General features: G+C 50.3%; 1 protein-coding gene across 11 annotated transcripts in view; it reads right to left on the bottom strand.

Moving 5' to 3' along the window:
• Positions 1-9,285: 9,285 nt before the first annotated feature.
• The window catches only part of PPP2R5C (protein phosphatase 2 regulatory subunit B'gamma), a 121,336-nt gene continuing 106,196 nt past the window's right edge, over positions 9,286-24,425 (bottom strand). For 6 of the 11 annotated variants that reach the window (XM_036086250.2, XM_036086249.2, XM_078054231.1 and 3 more), the window contains 4 exons: positions 22,988-23,089; positions 21,481-21,553; positions 17,521-17,637; positions 9,286-12,189 (listed from right to left, as the gene is read on the bottom strand). In XM_036086250.2, the coding sequence (XP_035942143.1) occupies positions 12,058-12,189; positions 17,521-17,637; positions 21,481-21,553; positions 22,988-23,089 (424 nt within the window). In that variant the 3' untranslated portion in view covers positions 9,286-12,057. Of the gene's footprint in view, positions 12,190-14,360; positions 14,434-17,520; positions 17,638-21,480; positions 21,554-22,987; positions 23,090-24,425 lie in introns of all 11 variants that reach the window. The other 5 variants (XM_036086252.2, XM_036086244.2, XM_078054232.1 and 2 more) reach the window with 4 other exon arrangements.

The following is a 24,425-nucleotide window of genomic DNA, read 5'->3' as shown; positions in this document are numbered from 1 at the left end:
ATCAAACATCATGTAGCCTTTTGTATCTAAATTTTTTCACTTAGAATAAAGTTTTTGAGAATCATCCACACTGAATGTATCAGTGGTTCATTCAATTTTTTTAATTGCTGAGGAGTATTCCATTGTATGGATATAACCAACTTATTTATCCATTCACAGTTGATGGGTACTTTGTGTTTCAATTTTTGGCAATTAAAACTAAATGTGCGGGGCGCCTGGGTGGCTCAGTTGGTTGAGCGTCCGACTCTTGGTCTCAGCTCAGGTCTTGATCTCAGGGTTGTGAGTTCAAGCCCCACTTTGGGCTCCATGCTGGGCATGGAGCCTACTTAAAAGAAAAAAAGCAAAGCTGCTAATAAACATTCTAAGACTTAAAGAAATACATTTTCAACTCTATTGGTAAACGCTTTTTTTGTGGCATTTAGGAAGGCTTAGAAGCGGAATAACTGGGTCATATGGTGAGTGGAAGGTGTATGTTTTTTTTTTTTTTTTTAAAGATTTTATTTATTTATCTGAGAGAGAGAGAATGAGAGACAAGAGAGCATGAGAGGGAGGAGGGTCAGAGGGAGAAGCAGACTCCCTGCCGAGCAGGGAGCCCGATGCAGGACTCAATCCAGGGACTCCAGGATCATGACCTGAGCCGAAGGCAGTCGCTTAACCAACTGAGCCACCCAGGCGCCCTGGAAGGTGTATGTTTAATTCTGAAAGAAACTAGCAGATTGATTTCCAAAGTGGCCACACCACTCTGCATTCCCACCAGCAATGAAGGAGAGCTCCTGTTGCACTACCCTCTTAACATTTGATGTTGTCAGGTTTTTAATTATAGTCATTCACGTTGCTGTGTGGCAGTAGGTTATAATGATTTTAACTTACGTTTCCCTAATAACTAATGATGTTGGACACCCTTTTAGTTTCTGCTTTTAAAAATATTACCTTGTTCTTTTGCAGGTTTAAAAAAATTTTTTTTAAAGATTTTATTTGAGAGAGAAAGTGAGAGAGAGCACAAGCAGGGGGAGCGGCAGAGGGAGAGGGAGAAGCAGGCTCCCTGTTGAGTAGGGAGCCCAATGCGAGGCTCGATCCCAGTACCCTGGGATCATGACCTGAGCTGAAGGCAGACGCTTTAACCGACTGAACCACCCAGGCGCCCCGCTTTAAATTTTTAAAAAAGATTTATTTATTTTAGGGGCACCTGGGTGGCTCAGTCATTAAGTGTCTCTGCCTTTGGCTCAGGTCGTGATCCCAGGGTCCTAGGATCAAGCCCCGCATTGGGCTCCCTGCTCAGCGGGAAGCCTGCTTCTCCCTCTCCCACTCTCCCTGCTTGTGTTCCCTCTCTCGCTGTCTCTGTCTCTGTCAAATAAATAAATAAAATCTTTTAAAAAAAGATTTATTTATTTTAGAGAGAGAGAGAGCACAGGGGGAGGGGCAGAGGGAGAAGGAGAGAAGCAGACTTCCCGATGAATGCAGAGCCCGACATGGGGCTTGATCTCATGACCCTGAGGTCATGATCTGACCTGATATCAAGAGTCAAACCCTTGACCAACTGAGCCACCCAGGTTCCCCTTTTTGCAGCTTTTTATGTTGGACATTTAAGTTATTTAAAATTTTTTATATGGATTTTGAATGCTATGAATTTACTTCTGAGTACAATGTTGGCTGCATCCCATAGATTCTGATATGCCATGGCTTTGTTACTATTATTTTTAGAAATGCTGTATCTTGGGGTGCCTGGGTGGCTCAGTCATTGGGCATCTGCCTTTGGCTCAGGTCATGATCCTGGGGTCCTGGGATCGAGCCCCATGTCGGGCTCTCTGCTTGGCGGGAAGCCTGCTTCTCCCTCTCCCACTCCCCTGCTTGTGTTCCCTCTCTCGCTGTCTGTCAAATAAATAAATAAAATCTTAAAAAAAAAAAGAAATGCTGTATCAAATTTATATTTCCCTCTTGATCTTAGAGTTATTTAGTCACTTAAAAATTTCTAGGTGTAAAGACTTTTGAGGAAATTTTGTTCTTAATTTCCAGTTTTGTCACATGGTAATCAGAGTGTTGTATTATTCTGTTTGGAATTTCAGATTTTTGTGGCTTGGTATGTGATCAGTTTCATAAATGTTGCAGGTGAACTTGAAAAGGAGTGTTCTCTGGTTTAAGGACTAAAGTTTAGGGGCGCCTAAACTTTTTTAAAAAAATATTTATCTGATAGAGCGCACAAGCAGGGAGAGGGGCAGAGGGAGAGGGAGAAGCAGGCTCCCCGCCGAGCAGGGAGCCTGACGCGGGGCTCAATCCCAGCACCCTGGGATCATGATCTGAGCTGGAGGCAGATGCTTAACCGACTGAGCCACGCAGATGCCCCTCAATAAATAAAATCTTTTAAAAAAGTTAATAAAGACTAGAGTTTAATGTCCATCTGCACTATCCACCTTGTTATTTTATTTAGATCTACTTTGCTTCTTTTTTTGCCTCACTTGGTCTTGGGAATGCTCAGTGCCATGTCCAGACACCCCAGTCCAAGCAGCAGTGGGGACTTTACACCCATAGGGGGTTCTGTGCCTCTGAGCCACTCCTCGTTCTCCTGCCTGAGACCCCCACCCCCAGCCCACATTCCACTTGAGGGACTTAAGTGTCACGTGCCACCTCTAACCTTATCGACCCCCCTGCGCAGAATTCTTTCATACCTTCTCACTGCCTATAGGCTGAAGTCCAAATTCCTTAAAAGAAATGGTGAGCTTCAGTGACCCAGCCCTGCAGAAAGCTGCAGCCTCATTTCATGGCCACTGTCCCTGGCCACTCTGGTGACAGCCTAGCTCCAGCAAAACTTCATGCCTCCCCCACCCACGGATCTTTGTATGCGTCCCTTTGCTTGAACATCCCTCACTTTCATGGGGGGGAGCCCATGGGAAGGTCCTCTAGCCCTGTCCACTCCCTGTCGTGATACTCCCGGCTGAGTCTAATTTGTTGGGCTGCCCTGGTGACGCAGAAGCAAGGATGTCTGTGTTGCTCATCGGCACCATCATATTGAGCATGCAAATGTTGCAAGGAGCAAGTATCCTTTCCCCCACGGCTCTTCCTGCTGCACGCACACAGTCAGTCCCTGGTGTGTGTCCCAGCCCCGTGCCCCCTCACCCACTTAACCCAGTGAGTAAAGGACCTTGTTATGTGGGGATAGAGCTGAGCACTGGGGACACAATGAAAAAGCCCCCGAGGTCCTGGTCTACTGGCAGAGGCACTTAACTAAGGAACAAATATAATTACAGATTGTATCAGGGCTCTGAAGGAAATGGGGGAGTTCCCAATTTTGACAGGGTGGTCAGAGAGGGCGTCTCTCAAGAGAAAACACTGATGTTTACACATGCAGGATAGAAAGAAGTCAGCCATGATTCTCTGGGGGTGGGGTGGGCAATGATGGCCTGTGCAAAGGCCCTGAGGTGGGAAAGAGGGGAAAGGCCAGTGATGGAACACGTGAGACGTGGGCCAGAGGCGGCTCAGATCAGAGAGATCCTGGAGCCCGCGGGAAGGAGTTCAGGCTTCATTTGAGTGCCATGTGAAGCCACTCAAGGGTTTTAAACAAGAGGGTGACGTGATTGCTGTTTTGAGGTGTCCAGAAAGAGGGCTCTCATGCCGGCAAGGGAAGGGTGGGAGCCAAGCTGGGGCGGGGCAGGTAGAGAGATGTGTCCTGGCGGAGGGAAGACTCCAGGCTGGGTTTCTGGCGTGGCCGCAGGTGTGGGGCTGTGCCACCACCAGATGAAGACAGCTGCAGGGCGGGGCTGGCGGGGGGGCCGGTCCTGCCGGCTCTGACTCTGGGTGCCACGGCACCCTGACGCCCCAGTGTCCACAGGCCCAGACATCTGCTGATTGGAATTCTTCTGTCCTCATTTAGGTCCAATCTTCACTCTGGGAGGCTGGATTTGATTTTGATTTTTTTTGTACTCAAGTTTTATAAGGTCAACTGGTGGAAAATATGGGCACTTTTTTTTTTTTTTTTTTAAAGATAGGAAATGTGTGGCTATAGACGACAGAGCATTTCTGGTCCATCCTGCACAGCAGACTGAAGATGATTCCAAAGGCTTTTTCCAAGTGTTCTGAGAAACGCAGGTTTTGATAATGGGAAAATTTTTCTATCCAGGAAGTATCTGAATTTTTACTTAGTAAAGTAAAAATGTTCCCATAAGAGGCTCGCTATCTACCTCAAATAAATCTCTTGAATATGCAATTCCTAGAGACATTAAAAAAAATCCACAACCTAGAAAGAATGCAGTGGCAGGCAGCATAAAGGACTGCCCATAAATACACAGCTCTGAGGTCCTATTAAACCCGGGGCGCCTGGGCGGCTCAGTCAGTTGAGCATCACTCTTGATTTCGGCTCAGGTCATGATCTCAGGGTCGTGAGATCGAGCCCCACATCCAGCTCCGTGCTCAGCAGGGAGTCTGCTTGAGATTCTCTCTCCCTCTGCCTCTGCCCCTCCCCCTGTTCGTGCTCTCACTCTCTCAAATAAATAAAATCTTAAAAAAACCCCTCAAAACCCCCATGTCCAACCTGCTGGGTTGTAGCACTCACTAGTTAGGGGCTTTCTTTCTCTGAGTCTACTTCATTTTCTGTAAAACAAGGCCTTCGAAGTAGACCAGGATTTCTAGAATTCTGGATTTCATAGGTCAGGAGGCAGATCACTACTGTCATATTCTTAACACTTTCTCGGGGGAGGGGGACACAGTATTGCCAATTGTTTTCAAGCACGGAATTACAAAAAAACCTCCTATATACGTTCGCCACTTCATGAGGATATAGTTTAGTGCCCAAAGGGGAGGAAAAGCACGTCCGATGAAGGATAATGCTCTGATGCCATCCATTTTCTGAAGGGCCGGCCTCCATTGGCCATTTCTCAGACCTCGGTGAGAACGTGGAGGCACTTTGTCGTGCTCAGCACTGGCGTGCACACTGGTGCTGGGGACCCGAGCCTGGTCCACAGAGATCTGAAACCGGTCCCAGGGTCACTTAGCTGGAGACCGGGTCTCACCTCGGTGCCATGTCGGCCCCAGGAGCTGGGAGATGCGGGTTCTGTCCGGGCTCTGCTCTACGCTGCCTGAGCCTCTCCTGGGGCCCCTCACCGGTGACGTGCTTGCTGGGACCTGAAGTCGTGCTGATCTCCAGGCTGGAGAAAACGCTAGGAGAGAGAATGTCAGTGACTGTTAACTGAGTGCATTTTAGTCTGGGCAGGGGGCCGATGGTGTTCATTATGGTGTGAATGAATGAATGAATGAATGCAGACCTTGCCTGGGCTCTGACGTTGCTAGGTACTCGGTGCCAGAGGAGCAACAAACGTGCCTGAAACCGAGGTGTTTCCCGTATTTATTTAACTTTGATGTTGGATACGAGTCACCTCTGAGCCACTTCAAGGTGCGGAGTGGTTTTCCCCCAGAGCTGCTGAGAGCGGCCCTTATATGTCAGGGTCTGTTCTTTTTCTACCGGGGGGTTGGTAGCCCTGTCTCCCCACGGGTTAACTGGCCCGTCCTCTGGCTGTCCGCCCGTGGCTGCGCCATGGGGAGAGCGGAGTCCGAGGCCTGGGGGGGCCGCCGGCTCCTGGCTGTGCCCTGTCCCCACTTCTAGCTGCCTGTGTGCGAGGACCACCGTGCGGCGAAGGGCTCCTGGTAGGCCGCCCCGAAGCCCTGGGAAGGTCCTGCCAGACGAGGATCTTTGTCTCCCTGGGGCCCTGTCGGGATCTGGGGTGTGGTTGTGGGCTGCAAGGTGGCAGCCGAGCGTTTGGAGTCCCATGTAAGTGTGACTGGCCCCCCCGAAGCCCCGGACAGCCGGGCCCAGGCACGCGGAGCTGCTAGCAGGAGGAGTGGCCTCGGGGAGAGGACGAGTGACCTCGGGGAGAGGACGAGCGGCCTCCGAGCCTAGCCTCTCCTGCCGGCCCTGCCCGACGCGGCTTTTCCTCTTGCTGACTTGAACCTGTGTCCTTGGCAGTCATAAGGGGTGACCAAGAGTACAGCAGTTTTGCTTCCTTCTGGGTCCTTCCGGAGAGTTACTGCACCCGTGGTGGTCGCGGGGATGTGCCCTGTGGGAAAGCAGCCCTTCGGCCGTCACTCTCCGCGCCACCAGGCCCCCCGCAGCCTCTGCCTTTCGTCCTGGTTGACCCGGACCCCGCTCACTCACGTGTCACTCCACGTGACAGGCTTTTTATTCTGGTCTTTTTGAAACTCGTGAGGACACAGTTCTGGAAGAAGCAACCTCTGGCTCTCCTAGCAAAACCTTTCACCACAGACTCATCTGGATTTTGACATCGAACAAAAGAAAACAATCCATCGAACGGTAGGACTTACTGGAGACATTATTTACTTTTCAGCTCAAGCGCAGCCGGTCGGTGTGGCCTCGGGGGTCAGCCTGGATTTTGTGGGCTCAGCGGCGCGTAACATCCTGGCTTGCGAGAGGCCCCAGCCTCAGGACCCATCCTTGCTCAGGAGGTGACCCTGCCCTGGTCTCCGAGCCCCGGCAGCACGCTCACTCTGGGCTAACTTCGTGATCCAGGAGCCCGTTCCCAGGAAGGTCTAAACACACTCTCCTGAAGCGTGTGGGGAACAGGTTCCTCGACGCCCCGCTCCCCTGCCTCGTGTTGGCAGCGGCACGTGGGGCTCGGAGGAAAGGGGCGGGGCCGGCCGCGAGGTGCCCTGAAATCCACACGATGCAGTTTGGAGCCGGTAACGGGGCGCTGACGGGCTGACCGCACCGGAGTGAGGCGGACGGGGAACCTTAGGCCGGCCCCTCAGTGTTACGCTGTAGTGCGGTCCCCCCAGCGCCCCCCGGAATCCAAACCCCGACTCTGCACGGTGCCGGCGTGAGCAGGCCGGGGGGTGTGCGCGCGTGTGGCAGAGAGACAGGCAGAGACCGAGCGCCTCTATTAGACGCTGCACAGAAGCGGCTTCCTGAACGTGCCCGATGCCGGGGGTCGCTTGAGGCTCCGTGGGCTTCCCGCGGCTGAGAGGCCCACTCCCCCACCGCATCGGAGTGGTCACCCAAGTGTCTCCCACCGGCTGATCTTACTACAGGAACCTAGGAGGCTTTCTTTGGGGTCACTAAGCGAGGAGGTGGAGGTTAACTAAACTTACTGTGCTCATTTCACAAGACCGTACGTGAGTCATTACGCGGTGCCCCTGGGCCTGACACAGAGCTGCGTGCCAGCTGCATCTCAATAAAACTGGAAAAAAAAAGATGGGTCAGAAAACTCCTGCGATTGACTAGTCATCAGTTACGCATCATCCTATAAAATGAACCACAGAGCTGAGTTCAGCTCCAGCTTAAATTTACTGAGCTGTTTCTAAATGCCCCGCAGGAGTAAACCAGGCCACATTTCCCCTGAACCGGGTGTGATCAGAAGAAAGATGAATTAGAGGGGGGGCCCGGGTGGCTCAGGTGGTTAAGTGTCTGCCTTTGGCTCAGGTCATGACCTTGGGGTCCTGAGATCGAGCCCCAGGTCAGGTTCCCTGCTCAGCCGGGAGTCTGCTTCTCTTTCTCTCTTTTTCCCTCTGCCCCTGCCCCCTGCTCGTGAGCTCGCTCTCAAATAAAAATCTTAAAAAAAAAAAAAAGATGAATTTAGAGATTCTTTCCTCCACTACCGCAAAGTGGTGTGGAATTTACGTAATGCTTTTGTGAAGAGCAGAGACACGAGCTTGCAGGCCAGAGCGGGGAAAGGCTCAGCCCTGGGCCGTCTGGGGGCACCGTTCTGCCTCTACTCCTCCCATTTCCTTCCCTAAAAAAGTTAATCTTAGTGGATTTCAAATTTTTGGATCGTGGAATCTACTTCCCTCACACCCCTGAAATGAAATCTTACGTAAAACCCCGTATATTAAACAAAGAGGAGCTGAGGTTCTGATACATTTACGGGTTCACACAGTAACAGGATGAAGTTACGGGGGGCAGAAGCTAAGGAGCTGGTGGTCTCCAGGGGGCTGGAAGTTGGTAGAACGTGCCTGAGTTTGAGTAGTTGAACTCTTACAAACCTTATGGAAGAACGGTGGCTTCTGAAGCGCGTGTGAAGGCTGCGGGACTGGATGGTGGCCGGGTTCCTCCAGCTCTAGAAGTGAGGTGCACGGTCAGAAGCGCTCCCGTGTGTGCGGCCAGCCCCCACCCCTGCGCCCCCGGCCCCGCAGGACCCAGGTGTTCCTCCGGTGCGACGTCGTGGTGAGGGGAGGGACTCCGGGGCCACACTGCGTGGGCTGAAACCTGGCTCCACTCAGTACTTATGTGACCTTGGGCAAGTGACTCGACCTCTGCGTGCCCCCGTCCTCCCCCGTCACTGGGGGTAACAGTGGCAGACGCTTAGGCGGGTCGTGAGCCCCCCGCGGCCCCCGGCCTGAGGCGCTGGTTCTCAGGGAAGGAGACACACGGCGGCTCCACCTGCCAGCCCGACTAGGCGCAGCGCGAGGCTGGGCTCTGGGCTCGTGGCCTGCGTCCATCCCGGGTTCTCTCGGGGGTTCCCGAGCCACGGATGCGAGCGGACACGGTGGCTTCCCCGATTCCAAGACGGGAGGCAAGGGACGGCTGGCCCGAGGACCCGGCCAGTTCCTAGCTGCCCCACATTTAGGGTGTCCTCTGACCAGCGCACCTGCCCCTGCGTGAAGGGGGTACGTGCGGCTCTCCAAACTTCCCCACGGAGTCCCCACGGAGTCCCCACGGGCGCGGCCCCCCCACAAGCCCCAGCTCCGGAGCGACGTCTCCTGCACTCTTGTCCAGGAGGGCGTCACGAGACCATCGGACAGAGGGGAGCGGAGGTGCACAGGTGACCCCCGCCTGCTGGAATGTCGATCCAGCGCGGCCAAGGAGATGGGTGGTTTGTGGCAATGACTGGAGGAGGACATACCTTGATTCTCGGCCTACTCTGTTGACTTTTCACTCACGGCATCAGTGAGGCTGAGGCTCCCCATGAAGAAGGGGGGCGGGGTCAGCTGAGACCCCGGATTCAGATTCCCACTGATTCTACTCTGTTGGCAAGACATTCATTTCTTTTCAAGAATCATTTCAAGCATCACGATTCGGGCTCAAATAATTCCATTTCTATAATTGTGCTCTGACTCACATTTGCCTCCTCAAAGACGAGAGGGGGTGGAGAAAGGCACCTCTACTTTTCTCCCTGAGGGAGGCGAACCACGAGCTCACGGAACGAGCTGGGGAAGCTGGGCGGGGGCCTCCGCTCCCCATCTCCCGGCCGCGTCCCTGGCGTGGCTGCCTCGCCCGAAGGGAAGCCTGCTAACCACCAGGCCCGGCTGGCCCGACACCATGGCTAAATTTAGTTTCATGATGAGCAGTAAAATTCACATGTTCTTTATTTAGTCCATATAATACACCATTTTTAGAGTTTTTTTTTTAAAATTGGATAAAAGAGCATATTAAATGGCACGTGTATGAAGTTTTCTCTTCATAAACAATGTCAGAACAAAAAGTTTTGAGAATTACAAAATGTTAAAAAATATGTAGGTACTTAACATTTCACTAAAGCGTAAAGTTACAGATATCTTCTAAAGAAAAATAATTGTGCCACTTACCTATTTTTGCTGTTTCTATGAACTTTTTTTATTCTGTACATAGGACATTTTGTACAAAATATGAAGTCTACATTTTTATTACTTATTACCATAAAACAAAGATACAATGTATGTACAATATTAAAAGGAAGCCATACTAAAGCCACACTAAAAAGACACTCGGAATAGTGACATTTCTGATGCACAGATACATTTTGGAAAGAGTGAAGATGGGAACGCAGAACTTTATGAAGAGAAACAGTCACCGGTTTATTTTCAATGTAGTACTTTTGAAATCAGTTTGGTACAGAATAAACAGTGTATCTATATAATAATATATAAGTTGAACAATTAGCACAGGGAATCTGAGTACTAACTAGGAAAACTTTAATAGGCCAAAATATTAAATAATAGTCTTGTCAAAGAAAATTAGTCTCTCTCAAAACTTCCCCCCCCCCCCTTTTTGGTGAATGTTTGTCTTCAATAAAGAGCGGAAATAAAACCTAGACAAGAAGGTGTTCTTACAGGTTGAGCTTTATACAATCACCCAAATCATGGATATTTTGCTTTTTACCTAGGGCAGAAGAGAGTCTTCCCAGAACCCTCTCTCACACACATACTGAACATCCAAAATCAAGGATATTTGAGAATCTATCAGCTAAAGACGGAAGTTCAAACAATGGTATATCAAAATACATAAGACGCTGCTTTATACAATAAAAAGCACCCTTTTTCCCTCAAAAGGAGAAGGCATCTAAACTTTTTTTTAAATTATAAATTTCATAATGGTAAAATGGATAGATAACTTGTCAAGTTTCTCAGGAAGTGTTTCTTCTCGCAAAGTGGCCTTTCCCACTTTCAGCTGGGGCAAGCTTTTCAGTTAGTACTTGGCTCCTAACCCAGAACCCCCCCTCCCCCCATGATCTTCCTCCAGGGACACAAGGAAATCAACATCGTGGGTGGGCTAAGTGACACCGGGGACAGCAGTTACCACAGCTGCGCAGGGAACCGGGTCTGCTTCCCACAGTGTTTCCGTGGACACCCAAGACCTCGATTAAAATACAGATCCTAAAAGAAGCCACCTTTTATCTTTTTATGCATCAAGACGTTTAACATGAACTTAATATAATCTTATGCCAGAGACAAAAGAAACTGGAGTCACTTGTTTAGAAGAGCAGGACGCATCTCAAACGGCTCTCAAGCGGGGTAAAGAAGTCAAAACACGGGCCACCCTGAGAGAAATACGGAGCAGACCAAGCACTGAGTGTAAAGGTTTTTCTCCTCGTGCTATTCCATTCCTAACAAAAAGCTCGACACATGCAAGGAAGTCCGTGAAATCTAATAGCAGCATTTGAAGACCGAGGGGAACTTAGACGCTGTATTTTCCTCATGAGGTGTTTGTAATGTGTGCTCTGTTCACCTGGACACGGTTCCCGGTAAGCCCTCACGCCGCCGCCGCCCGCTGAGGTCTGGGGACCGCGTCCCGGCAGCGAGGGGACGTCAGGGTGGCGCCCGCACGCACCGTGGCATTTTTGTTACTTTATGCCCAGAGGCAGCTGCAGCTCGCGTCCGGCCAAGATGTGGCCTGACTCAAGATGATCTCGTTCTAACCTTCTATAAAATGTAGAAAATGGATTCTCAGAGATGATAACTTTATCAATTCAAGAGCCTTGTGAAAGGGCAACAATGTTTAGAGAAAATAAAAGTCTGCAAACAAACAAAAAGTGGGACACATCATTTGAAAATTCCAATTGCGGTCAAGGTAGACAGAGAAAGCTCTCTTTAAAATAAGTTTCTCCTACGAGCCTAACTCCCAGGGTCCCTGGTGCTGGACCCCAGGCTCGGAAATATGGCTTTAGCTATACACAAAAGAAGTGACAGCATCGATGTCACTAATCAAAGGAAAGAGACACCATCAGAAAACACAGCGGCTGAGGATTGTCATGTCACTTTTCCCAGTAAGTTATGTTAGAACGAGGACAGCAAAGAACCATCTCAATGAGATAAAAAGAAAGGAAAAAGAGAAAGAGAGGAGGAGAGAAAGAGAGAGAGAGAGAGAGAGAGAGAGGGAAGCTACTGGCGTAACAATCACGGAGAAACAATGGAAAAGGTTTGTAAAGTCTTCAAAAATATGTAATAAACTTTTTTTTAAAGTGTTCCTTTGATTTGAAGAACATTGATATTATCATAGAACCACTTATTTTTAAATGATCATGAATTCCGGTTGGGTAGAACATGAAGGTGATGACCAGGGTGCTCTCCTTAGCTCTGATTTTGGGAAGTAGTCTCACGGGGGCTGCGCCGGGGCTGAGCCCACTGGCTGGGGACGCGGCCAGTGGCCCTGGGCGCTGCCGACCCATCTGAGAGGCCACCATTGTTTGAACTCCTAATCTCGCACTGAGGCAGACGTGCATTATTGCCTACGGGACGGGGTCGAAGAAAGCTCTGACTCTGAGTGTAACTGATTTGTATGGCACAAAAAGGATGTATTTTCTACAGAATCCAGGAAAGAACAGCATCCCCAGCCCGACGCGGTCCTCCGGGGGGTGGGGGGGGCTAGCGCCCGTCCTGGGAGACCAGCTCATCAGCTCGGCAGTGAGCCTCCAAGGCGTTCTTGGTGTGGAGGTCCTGAGGCAGCTCGGACTTGCGGCGCACGACAGGCCGGTCCTTCTTCAGATCTTTCTGTGCCTGGAATTAAAAAGGCAGCGGCATTGGCTACAAACGAAGCCACCGGAGGAGTGAGCTCCCGTCTGCATGCTAAGTCCAAGGGCAGCCGTGAGCGGGGGGCCCAGCACCCACATTCTAAGGCTGCCCGAGGAAGTCGGCGGCGCGCGCACAGGCAAGTGCCCCCGAATGGTCTCGGCCGTTGGCAATGATCTAACGGCTCGCGTGAAGGGCTGTGTGCGCCACACTGCAGTCTGGGCTCCTGGAGAGTGCAGTTCTGTACCGAGTACTCGGTACCTCTATTTTTGCGACGTCGCCCGTTTTAGGAAATGTCATCAATAGCAGAACCCCACTGCGTAAGATGTTACCAAAGGCATCTTTATGGCTATGGCCATTACAGAAGCCTTTCAGAAAGTGGAAATTTCCTCTGGAGGGATATAAAAAGAATGAATGAAAACCACATTAAAACTGGATTTAAAGTCAAGGAAAGGTCTAAAACTTCTACCGAATTTGAAAAAAAAGGTCTTTAAGGTAAGAGACATTAAATGGGTCACTTTGGGGGAACAAACCCGCTAGAACTTAGAAAACCTGTACTTAATTATTTACATAAAATTTCCTAATATTAAGAATAAGAAACAAAAAACTCCTTTTTCCACACCATTCTCTTCCTGAAGTTTAGGACCAGTGTGGTTTTACTTAAAAATTTTTCAAAAAATGAACCCTAGTTTTGCATGAGGATTTAGAGAATTGTGTCTGAAAGAAAGCAGGGTGCGGGGGTGCTCATATGGGGAGTTTACACCAAAGGCACCCATTTCCATAAATAACAGTTAAATGAGTCACTCAGTTTTGAGGTAGGGTCACTGCATTAATGCCAGGATTTCTGAAACAGAACGAGCCACCGAGATCATCTAAACACAACATATACACCAGGAGACTGCCAACTCGTTCTAAACTTCAGCCGGAACCAAAACTTTCTGCGTGGCGTCTCCATTAAAAAGAAGACAGACTTTAAAGAGAACATAATGACTTTTGTGGTGGTGAACAAATGTCTTATCAGAGAAAATTCGTTTTAAGTCAATCATCTGACAACAAAAAGGACCAAACCACAGCCACTCTCATAGTTTCTGGATATCTAACCTCAGCATAAAGTATACATTTCCTGGCTTTTAAAAATGATTCCAGAACCCGCAGAAGTCAGACATGAAAAGTTCACATTTTTGCAGAGCTAATATTTCTTAGGGTTCTTGGCAAATTTATCTGTGGAAACGGCAGTAACATCAAGGTCTAGAAAGAAAGAGCCTTGTGTGACGTTTTAGGAATATTTCTAGAAATGTGATGTGAATCTTAACATTCATTTATGGGAAAGGCGGGAGTTTGGCTTTTCCCCCCTGAAAATTAGTGTAAGGCGGCTTTGGGAGAACCACCCCCGTCGGGGGGACTGTGAAGGGCACAGTGCCGAGGCGTGTTTGCTTTCGGCCCACAAGGAACTCAAGGGGGCAAATTCTACCCTGAAAACAAAGCAAAGCGAAGCCAAACAAAACCAAGACTTTCACAGACTCGGAATATTTCATCCTTGCTGAAACAGGCATTCCAAAGAGAAGAAGCATTTTAGCAGAAAAAGGCCACAGTCGAAACCGTGGACCTGGAACCAGGGAGAGAACACACATGACCCCGGGAGCATCTGGAAGGACAGAGAGTGTGCTGGACATGTCTGGGCCCTCCTGCGTAGGCATCTTAGATTGGTGTGTAAAGCAGGGCGTGGGTTTCACGAACCACAAGAGGAGAAAGATCAGAAACAGAGCAGGTAGGGAAAGATGGGAGGGCGTGCAAACGGTCACCCCGAATGGACAGCCTGGGTGGAGGGGGCGTGCGGGCAACGGTGGACGCGCGAGCAGGGGGAGCATGAGGCATGGCCTCTGTCTGCCGCGTGTCGGCAGATCTAAGAGGCTTAAGTTTACACAGTAAGTGGGAGCAGAACACGAGGGCTTGGGCGAACATAATCGTGCACGTTTTCACTAAGCAGTTGAGGACACAGCTAACCAAAATGTCTAGAGGGACCAGATTTGTCTTTACCATCACCAGCTGGAATGGCAGGGAGGAAAGGGAAAATACTTCATGTACACAGCATTAATTTGTCAAGTCTTGTCCTAAGCATATGAGCCTTAAACACACTCTACGTATGGAGTAAGGAGTACCTTCACTTCACACCTCTCCGTCTCTCTACACCTTCCTTATCTGCATGGTTGACACTGCTTTTCTCCCGACCGACTGTTAAAAATGAGAATCGTAAACATTTTAAACGTCTCTGGTATAAATGTCATTCACATGAAATTTACTTTTCTTTGGATGTTCTATGTAGGGTTGGACACGTTTCTCCCCCCCTCAAAAAAAATGCAAATTATGGTGCTGACAGGTCAATACATAATTTCTCCACAGAATTCCAACTGCATCCCACTTCCTTCCCTCCTCCGGTGCACAACGTTGCCAGTTACCTCTCACACGCGTCCCGTCCTGGCCAACGTTCGAGTCATTTTAAAGAAATGTGGAATTATTTCGGAAAAATAAAATTAGCCAAAGATAAAATTAAAAGGGCACCGAAAACATTCAGACTTTAATTTTTAGCTGTAACTTCTTATGTAATTTGGTCTCCAAATTGTGCACATAAAGTTCTCTTGCGTCTAGGTGTTTTTCTCTTTGCTTTAACAACAGTGTTTTTGAGAATTTCAGGAATATAGGACTCCAACATTTTTCAAATTCAGGAGAGTCTATTATATCAAATATTATACCAAAAAGACTGCACTATAAATATCTTTACCTAGTTGGGTTGAAATGGGGGTGGTGGTGTACAAGTGATCCATAGAAATCTATAACAAGTCCTAAAATTGGGTAGTATTAGTCTTCTAGTTTTATTCTTTTTCGAAGTTGTTTGGCTATTCTGGGTCCTCTGTGCTGCCATGTGAATTTTAGAATCCATATGTCATTAAAAAAAAAAGTATGCTGGGATTCTGAGATTGCATTAACTTGGGGAGAATTGGTATTTTAACACCAAGTCTTCGACCCAGGAGCATGATCACAGAGATCTAAGAGGTAAGAGCGGGGGAATAATTATGCAGAAAAGTTAAGCTACTCTTTTTGCAAGAGTCATGCAAACAAACAGGCTATAGGAGTTCTGCAGGAAATGCCCCGTCTGCCTCCTGTTACTCAGAACCAAGTGAGTGGATGAGTAGAGACTGACTGCTTCACGTTATAGCAAAGGACATATGGCCTGCGCTAAGGCAGGGGATAGATAAACCAGGGGGGCATTTTCTAGGGACCGGCTATCACATAAATACTCGGGCCGACTTTCAGAGGCAATTTTCCACTCAAGATGAGAATGCTATTTTGGTTTGCCTTCTTGATCAAATACTTGAGTCCTCGTAGAGTCACCCTAAATCATAAATAGGACCATAATTTATGTGTTCATTACATCTTGGACATAGGTTATTCTTTTCCTAGCGTTCATTATGACCTGCACTGGACCCAAGGATGGACCCAAACCCCCCCAAAACCTCCAAACCCCAAATATTTAACCCGTACGAACTGGCTTGTAAACCATCAGTTTCCTATCCATCGCTGAAGGGTCTACGTGACTTAAAAACTGATGTGGTCACAGGTTCCCGGGCAGGCTTTCTGGTATGAGGGGCGCTGATTGATATCCTCTGTGTCTGCAAGGCCTGGGTGAGCTCTCACGTCTTTAGTGCGCTTGAAGCCGTAAAATCAATATGGCAGTTTAAAAAATGACCTCAAATTCCTGTCTCAGTTAAAAAAAATGAAGTAGGGAAATTAACGCCCCCCCCAGCCAGGACAGGGAAAAATAGAAGGATTTTTGGGTGTTTTATTAAATCTGTTCACTGCTAACAATTATGGAATCCAAGTGAACTAAGTAAAAATAAGTTACTGACATTCACTAGGAGCATATGGAGTCTCTTCGCTGTATTTTTGGTATTTTCAAGTTTTGATCTGATGCTAAGGCTGGGAGCTGGCCGGGCAAGAAGGGGCACGAACGTGGCCAATGCAGCCGCCCTCTTCGGGCAGCTCTGTGAAAAAGGAGTCTGGACTAGTGCCGTCCAATTGAAAAATAACGTGTTCCAAGCATGGGACTCCAAATGCCCTAGTAGCCACATTAAGAGTAAAAAGCACTAAGTGAAATTAATTTTAACAGCATTTTTAAATTTAACCCAATACATCCAAAATGCTATCATTTCAGCATACAATCAATAGTAAAAAGTTACGAATGAGATGGTTTTGCATTCGCGTCTTCCTGCCGAGCCTGGGGATTCCCGTGCTGTAGACAAGGTCAGCACAGCACAGCTCAGCAGAGATGGCCGCACTGAGTGCTCAGCAGCCCCGTCGGGCTTGTGGCCGCAAGTCGGGCCAGTGCAGTCTGGGTGGTGGAGGCCCCGAGCCTGTCTGATCAGGTGGGGAATGAAATTCACTTGAATTAAAACCTCTGCTTAAGCGAGTTCCAAATGACATGAGCATCGGTAAACCGCCCGCATCCAGCGCACAGCAGGGTCTAGCCCCTGACCTTTCGCACTTCAGCATCTCAGCGCTGGGTGTCGTTAGGAGTTCTCAAGCAGGCCACTTAAGGTGTCAAGTCAGAAAGGCCCCTGCCCGCCCCCCCCCACAATCCGGTCAAGACTGCGCCAGTTTCCGTGGACTGAGGAGAGGCAGGCATGCTTGGAGAAACACGGCCCGCGAAAGGCTCCTCAACGCACAGGCAGGACATCTCCCTCTTTAAAGCCTAATTGTATATATTCCCAATTTAGTAATGAGAGTCTGTCTCTGAATCAGCGGGGATCTGAATATGTATCTCCACCACCGTGGGGACAAACACCTGAGCACAGGTGTTAACCCGACAAAGGCCCCAGCCTTCGGGGGTCCCCAGCTCCGGACCCTTCCTGCAAGCCAGTGTGGTTCTGCTGTCGGGGAGGAAGACCGGGCCCCAGGGACTGCCGTGGGCGGCGGACAGGGGACTCTCCGCGCCAGAGCACGAGTGGGAGACGCCACTTTCCACTCTGCGAAGCGTTTGGTTTTTTTGTTCAGGTTAATAACATTCAAGGGACAGTCAGGAGCTAAGATTGTTACTGTTAATATAAATGAAGAAAACACTTAAATCTCAGATTTAAAATGATTTCTAGTAGTTTGCTCACTGAGATGCATGGACAAAGTACCTCCCACGAGCTTACCCAAACTTAGTTTTTAGCTTGAGCTTGCACAGAAGACACTGATGTAGATCACATCTCCTAAAATTCTATGCATTTCTTAGGCAAATCTACCAGGGGCGCGGCCCGGCTTAGCTCTGTGCACTTTTACCTGGCGAGCCTCTTCGTTCACGGCCTTTCTCAGCATCTGCACATCTTCAAATAAAGGCCCATCTGTCTCCATTGCAACTGGAATGGTCATGGTGCTCGCTTGACTATACACTGCATACTGCAATGCAAAGTGCGGAATCACTCTCTGTTGGCGCTCAGGTTCTGGGCTGCAAGGGGCTCATCCTGGCCAGGGGCACGTCTTCCCACTGGCGCCCTCCCCAGGGCCCTCTCCTGAATGAAGCCCGTCGGGTGGCAATTAAACCAGCCTATACCTGCAGCGCCTCAGAAACCAGAACACTTCTACTCTTCTAGGCCCTTCTAGGCCCAGTGGCACCAGGTGGGAGTGTGATGTAGGCTCCAGCATCCCCTCCAAGGCCTCCCTGGTCCCTGGGGCCCGAGGGACGGTGGGGCGGCACCCCGCCTGGCAGCCTTGGCACCTGAGTCCACGTGCTCACCTGGACTGCTTCACGCTCACAGCCTCCCCTCGCCTCCCAGGCTGCGCACACCTGCCGACCTCACTCCTTCGCCCCTCGCTCTAACTCGCTGAAACCCTGTTATCAATCCCACCCCTTTGTCCACACCCTCGGCGTCTCGGCCCTCTAGCAAACTCTGTGACCTGGTTCGGTCCAACAGCTCGGTTGCGAGCTGCAAGCCGTGGCCGTGGAGCCTCGGCCCGGCCGGCTCCCTCCTTCCCACGCCGCTGCGCGCCCAGGTGCCCCAGGGCCCTCTGCCCGCCACTCCGACCAACGCCACGACCGCCACACACTCTGAGAGCCCCTTCCAGGACACCAGACGAATCGCTGCCAGAAAGAACTTTCCGGAATGCAAGTCTGACTGGGCCACTTTGCCCTTTAGGACACTAACACCTGCACCCGTTCTGGGGGATGAAAATCCACACTCCTTGCTCTCCAGCTGCGTCCCAAGTACGGACCACACCCAGCCCCTCCTCCATGGCTAACAGTCCACCTGTGCTCTACAACTCGGTTTCCTTCCTCTGCTCTCTCTGCCTCGAGGACCTTCCCCGGATTCAGACCGGGTAGCTGAGACTTCCCCTCCAAGGGGCTCAGCCCTCTTGCGGGAGACACCTCGACTGCGGCCATCCCGCAGCGTGGCTTTCTGCATCCCGGGTGTGCTACAATCTCATCATCTGAAATGAATTCTCTTTGCCTCCGTCTGGCTCCGCTCATGGATCCCTAAGCTCCTCGGAGCTGTATCCTGTTCTCATCTTTGTATCTCGGGAAAGTTCCACGATTCAGGACACCCAGCTGGTGCCCATCTGCCAAGTGAAGCGGCTGCCTGCTCCGCCCCGCGCCCCCAGGGCTCTCAGAAGCACAAGTAACCGCACGACTCATCAGGCCTGTGCCGAGCGCAGCGTGGGGCTCACAGTTCTCCCCGGGGCTCAGGGCAAAGGGAAGAATGAACAAGGATGCTACAAAACGGTCCAGCGAAGTGCGTACCGCACAGCAGGCGCCGGAAGGAGCGGCTTCTCACTAGGAATAAAAGCCTCTGTCGAGGCTGGAGTCCACAGCAGGGTAAAGGAGCACACAGGTCGCCCAGAGAAGCCCACCTCCCAAAGGAAAGCGGCCAGCCAGGCCCCGCGCCCCGGGCCTCCCCCGAGCCCAGGGTTCACGGAGGGGCCTGTCTCCATTTCACACAATTCCGACCAAGGTCAGGGAGAAGTAAGCAGCAAAATGTCCCCTGGCCTCTTTGGTGGACTAGGAAAACACATTTATGTTAGAAATCCTCACTATTCCACGACTTAAACAAATTAAACCCTGCGTGACCTTCAAAAACTCCAACGGAGCCACCACAACTGTTAGGACAAACACGACTGAAAATTCTGGAGGCGCCGCCGACTCCCCAAGCCCAGCGCAATGGACGGCGCACGTCCGGGCTGAGCAGGGGCCTCGGGGAGACTTCCAGATACAGGCCAGGGGGCAGGTCTGAGACGGAGAGCCACGCTCCAAAGACCCCACTGTTTTCATGGCAGAGACACGTACTGTCCACACAGTTATTTACTTTCTGGCGTCGTCGTTATAAATGGCAAGCAGTGACTGGAACTTAGAAAAGATTCCCTCTCTCTCAGGTGAAAACCAAGTCCCGAGGCCTTGCTTTTCAGCCCTGAGACATTATTAGCCCATGAAGTATTTTCCTTTGGGAGACACTGCACCGGGGACTGCGCATGCAGATGGGACTCAGGGGGGTTGACTCACACACGGTTCACAGGGAGACGGTCAGCCCAGCGCCCAGTGAGCTCAGGCAGAGCCCGGGTGCGTTTGCTGTCGCCCACCTGGGGCACCGCAGAGAGCAGCCCAGAGGAGTAAAAACGTCGTGTAGGAAAACTCAGGAGAAGCTCAGAAAAAGGGAAATGAGAACAGCGTCTATTTCAGAAGGGACACCTGTTACCGCAAAGCAGTGAAACCAGGCCACGCTTGTTACACAACCAACCAGCTCCTTCCCGTTTGTGACAGGAAAGCTTTGTGCGGGTTTTCACGAGACTGTTTCTATATTCTTGGCAAAACAGAGACAAGCAGGCTCTCTGAGTTGTGTGTATTTCCCGTGACTTTGCGTGCGTGTGGGGCAGGGTCTCTGCTGGCCCCTTGCCCTCGGCCGTCAGGCGGGGCCCCTCTGCCCCCACCTGCCCCAGATTTCTGCTGTTCCTGTGTCTTAAAAACAAATGTCAGGATTTTCACCTCACATTCTGTTCCTTACAGCAGGTCCCGGGAGCTGTCTACCTGCACGGGGTCAAGGTCTACCTCACGGGGTCACAGTCACCTTACAACGGCGTTTCTGTGAAGAGCACAGAACAGACGCTGTAAGGGGGACGCTGCCGGGTTGTTCCATGCGGGGACCGAGACCTCACTTAAGAGAGTCATTCCATTTTCTGAAGGTTTAAGTTTCCTGAATGTGGTTTTATCCAGGTGAATACAATCAATACGTTACACAGATCAAACACATACGTCTAAACCTTGTGTTCAAGCGTCACTTTTTAGGAAATGTCAGACTGAAATACCGGCATAATGAACTTAGTGAACGATTTATGCATACCTCTCACCCAAGAAAACAGACTGCTTATAATCCAGTTCACCTGAACGAACCCTTTAGGATTTTAAGGGTAGCTGTGTGGTTCTCATAAAGTACCGTGTTGTCTTTCCTGGGAGGCTGAGGACAGCCTGGGATGGCGCCTGTGGTGAAGATGCGCCCCACGGATTCTCAGGCCCCGAACCAGGAGGAGCACCTGCCAGGACAGCACTCCGGTCCGTGTGGACCAGCGGACAGAACACCAAAGACCACCCAGCTCAGAACCCCCGGACGCCGGTCGCCCCGGGAGCCGGCCCCACGGTGGGCGCTGTGCAGGACGCCGCTTCACCTGCAGGTGGCTCCGGGAGACACGGCGCGTGCGCCCGCGTGCCAGAGCGCACTGGAGCCTTCTAGCTAGGGCGGCAGAAAGGGTCAGTGGTCAACATGACAGAGTCAGGCAATGTTTAACAATTAAAGGCTCAGCCTACAGGACCCTGGTTTTAGGAAAAAGGACACCCAACTTCGAACTTCATCTATTTCAAATCTCACTGTTTTTCTTTTCGAATGATTTTGATAATTAAAAAGAAAGGGACGTATCGTTTGAGCGACAGCGTCTGTGACATTTGCGGGGAGAAAGCAAACTGCAATCTTGGCCCCCAAATAGAGGCTGTACCCTGGTTTTCTTTTTACCACAGTCTATTGTTAAGATTTAGATCTTATTGAAAAAGCGGAGGGAAAAAAAAAAGGTAAATTCTGTGGTAAAAACTTTGTGGGGCAAAAATCAGTTGTACAAAAGTCGAGATGTACTTTTATTGCAGACATTTCCATGTACAAGGTTAGTGAGAGTGCCCCCCGCCCATCCCGTGAGGAAGCCACATTTCTAGCTCATAAAAACATTCAAGTAACACCCTAGACGTTTTCATGTTACTCTTTTTAGTACCTGGGGGTTTGCTTTGGCTAGATTTTCTATTTTAACCCACGCTTCTTCTCGTTCTTTCATTTTTAGCTTCTCTCTGAAAAATAGTAAAATGTCATTGGTATTAGAGACATGGATCACACGCAAGGGAAGGCGAGAGGCAAAACTGACATGACCAGCAACAGTCACCTACTCTCCTCTGTCACTTCTGGTCTTACTCTGCAAGCTTCAGAGTGGAGAGCACAACGGGATGTGACACGGAAAACGAAATATGAAAAACAAGCCAGACTTAAAGGAAAAGATTTAACAAATATGCTACAATAAGAACATGCCGAAGACTGTAGGTTCCTAGGAGCACTTATACGAGTATCTCAGGTCTGCATCCTTCCTGCTTTAGCTGCTTCTTCAGAGAACCTGGATAACTCTGAAGACAAGCTTATGGAGCCGTGAAAAGTGAGACCATTCCACGGCATACGGGAACTGAGGTTAAGGGCCGACATCCCAACAAGGACGGCTTTAAAAAGGAAGTCTTCAGACCTGGTTCTCATCAGATCCCCCTGCCAGTGAGTCAGGCGACCTTCTGTAAATCCCCTCACCGGGACCCAACTTTTTTTTTTAAATCCGGAGAATGTGTTGCCTGATCTTTAAGATCCTTTTCAGAAAGCTAAGATATTCGCCATGTGAAAGGCGGAAGGCACGGGTGAACCCTGTGCTCAGCTCTGAGGGAGCACGGGCCAGAGATCGGGAGCCCGGGAGGCTCCACGCGCACGTGACCCTGGGCCCCTTCCCCGCCCTGCGGACCACACCTCGTACACAGTGTCTCCCCCTCACATGTATGTCCCTGTCTTTCCTTCCCACACCACCCGTGAGGGCAGGGATTTTTGTTATATTCACTGCTGTGCTGTCAGAAACTGCAACGGGGCCTGACGTACGGGTCAATGCGTACGTGCTGTTTAAAGTATGCACAGGACAGCTGGTTACGTATATCCCATAATTCAAGTTACACTCATTCAAAGTTTCTCTCTCTTAGCCAGCTTCAAGTGACAAGAAAATCTGCCCAGAGCCCAGACTCGACGCTGACATCCTCCTCCGAGCGTGAGAGCAGGGCCCTGATTTTGTGAAGGACACTGGCTAGGCTCCTGGGAAGGCCCGCATTAAATGGGCTAAAGCTACGTTGAGATGAAGATGCTTGCCCCTTCACGTAAACCTCATGGGACAGAATTCAAATTCCTGCCTTATAAACCTGAGAAGTTCCTATACCTTCAACCTCTCGGTGTTCCTTGGGAAAGTGAAATTCTTGGCTGCACACCGTTTTGCAGAAGTGATTAAACTAGCAGCATAATAGAGAGAACAGCGATGTTCTCTGAAAACAAGTTAACGTCACAAACATTTTCATTTGCTTTCCGAGTATGACAGAACTGATTTTGCTTTAAAGTGAAGAATGTTTTAGGACACACCCATGCAAGAGGTTTATTCAGGACTGAGGATGACAAAATCCTTGGAAGAGTAGCTTTTGAGAGGAGCAACTTACTTCAGTTTCTCTGCTTTAAACTGCTGGGTGCAGTCATCAAACAGTTTCTGGTTCATCTCCATGAAGAGCTTCAGCGCGTTGTAGATCAAGCCGTGTATTGTCCTGTAAGTAGACCTTGGTGTTCAGGTTCTGAACCCTCCATCTTTCTGTCCACCCCCCTGCCCTCCTCAGCCACAGCCCCTGCCCCCTAGCCCTCCAGCTACTGTGGCGGCCCTACGTCTCACGCCCCTGGGCTTTCCAACCAAAGCCCGGTACTCTGGATGCATCTGCGTCCATGCAGCCTGCGGAGTGCACCCGACTGGCCCTCGCTGAGCACCCCGGCTCTGAGGCCCCTTGCTTTCTGTCCCTGCTGACAGCAGCCAAAAGCCACCTTCCGTGGAAATGGAATAAAAAACATCGACACTTGAAGAAATAGAATTCAGACAAACAGCAATGTGTAGGGGACAATAATGGAAACATTTTACTTCCTATAAACGTCAGTTTCCTTTTCATCTTCTTATATAAGGGCAGGAAAGTTTTTAATAATGCCAAAACGGAGCCTTGGAAGGCAGAAAATAAAATCACCATGGAATGGCTTAATGAAACTCCACTTCCCGGCTCTGACATCCACGGGAGGGGGGAGGCACAGCTGCTCCACGGCCCAGTGGAGCCTGAAGAGGACGTCAGTCCCACCTGCCGTCAGGCGACAGCCACACGGGACCCCCGGCGAGACGGGCGGCAGGATCGCACCGCAGAGCCCGGGCAGCCGCAGAAAAACTCCGCTCTCGCCCCAAAACTGCTCTCATGGCTGCCAGGACTACTGCTGTTTTTGCTGATGTAGATTCACAGCGACTTCTTAACTCACTTCATGACAGAACCCAACTCGTATTGGGAAACACTGGAGTAACACTTCTCTCTGCAACGGGGAGCGGTCACGGCTGTTCTTGCCTCGTACTAAATGACACACGGGACGGTGGCTGAGCTCCGAGGCCTTTGTTACCACCTGCTGCGCATAATAAAAAATGAATGTGGCCAAGAAAAGGCTGCTGACAGCCGATACACTGATGAGGTCCGCTGGGCGGTGCCAGGAGCGCCCCAGTGACCCCCCCAGCCGCGCGCCGAGGGCGAACGCTTGCCAGATGCCTGTCAGGGGCCAGGGACTTCCTGTACCTTGACTGCACCTGCATTCACCTTCTCAACCAGGTGAAGGTCGCTGCAAAGTGCTTGTGTATGTTAATGTTAACTGTCTTGGTCGAGGGCGCAGGGCCCCCGAGAACGGGGTGGGCACCATGCTCCTGCAGGGACTGAGCTCCGCGAGCTTTGCAGCGAGTGACCTTCAGCCCGTCTGGAGGGGATCTGAGATGAGGCCTGGAAGACGCTGCTGCTCATGCAGCCGGGCACAGTGGGCGCCGACCAACGCGCCTCCACACTGGCCTGAAGTGGGGGTGAGGGGGCAGAT

Source organism: Halichoerus grypus, chromosome 8 (assembly GCF_964656455.1).
Source record: "Halichoerus grypus chromosome 8, mHalGry1.hap1.1, whole genome shotgun sequence".
NCBI classification, from domain to species: Eukaryota; Metazoa; Chordata; class Mammalia; order Carnivora; family Phocidae; genus Halichoerus; species Halichoerus grypus.
This window is presented reverse-complemented; position numbering and strand designations above follow the sequence as displayed.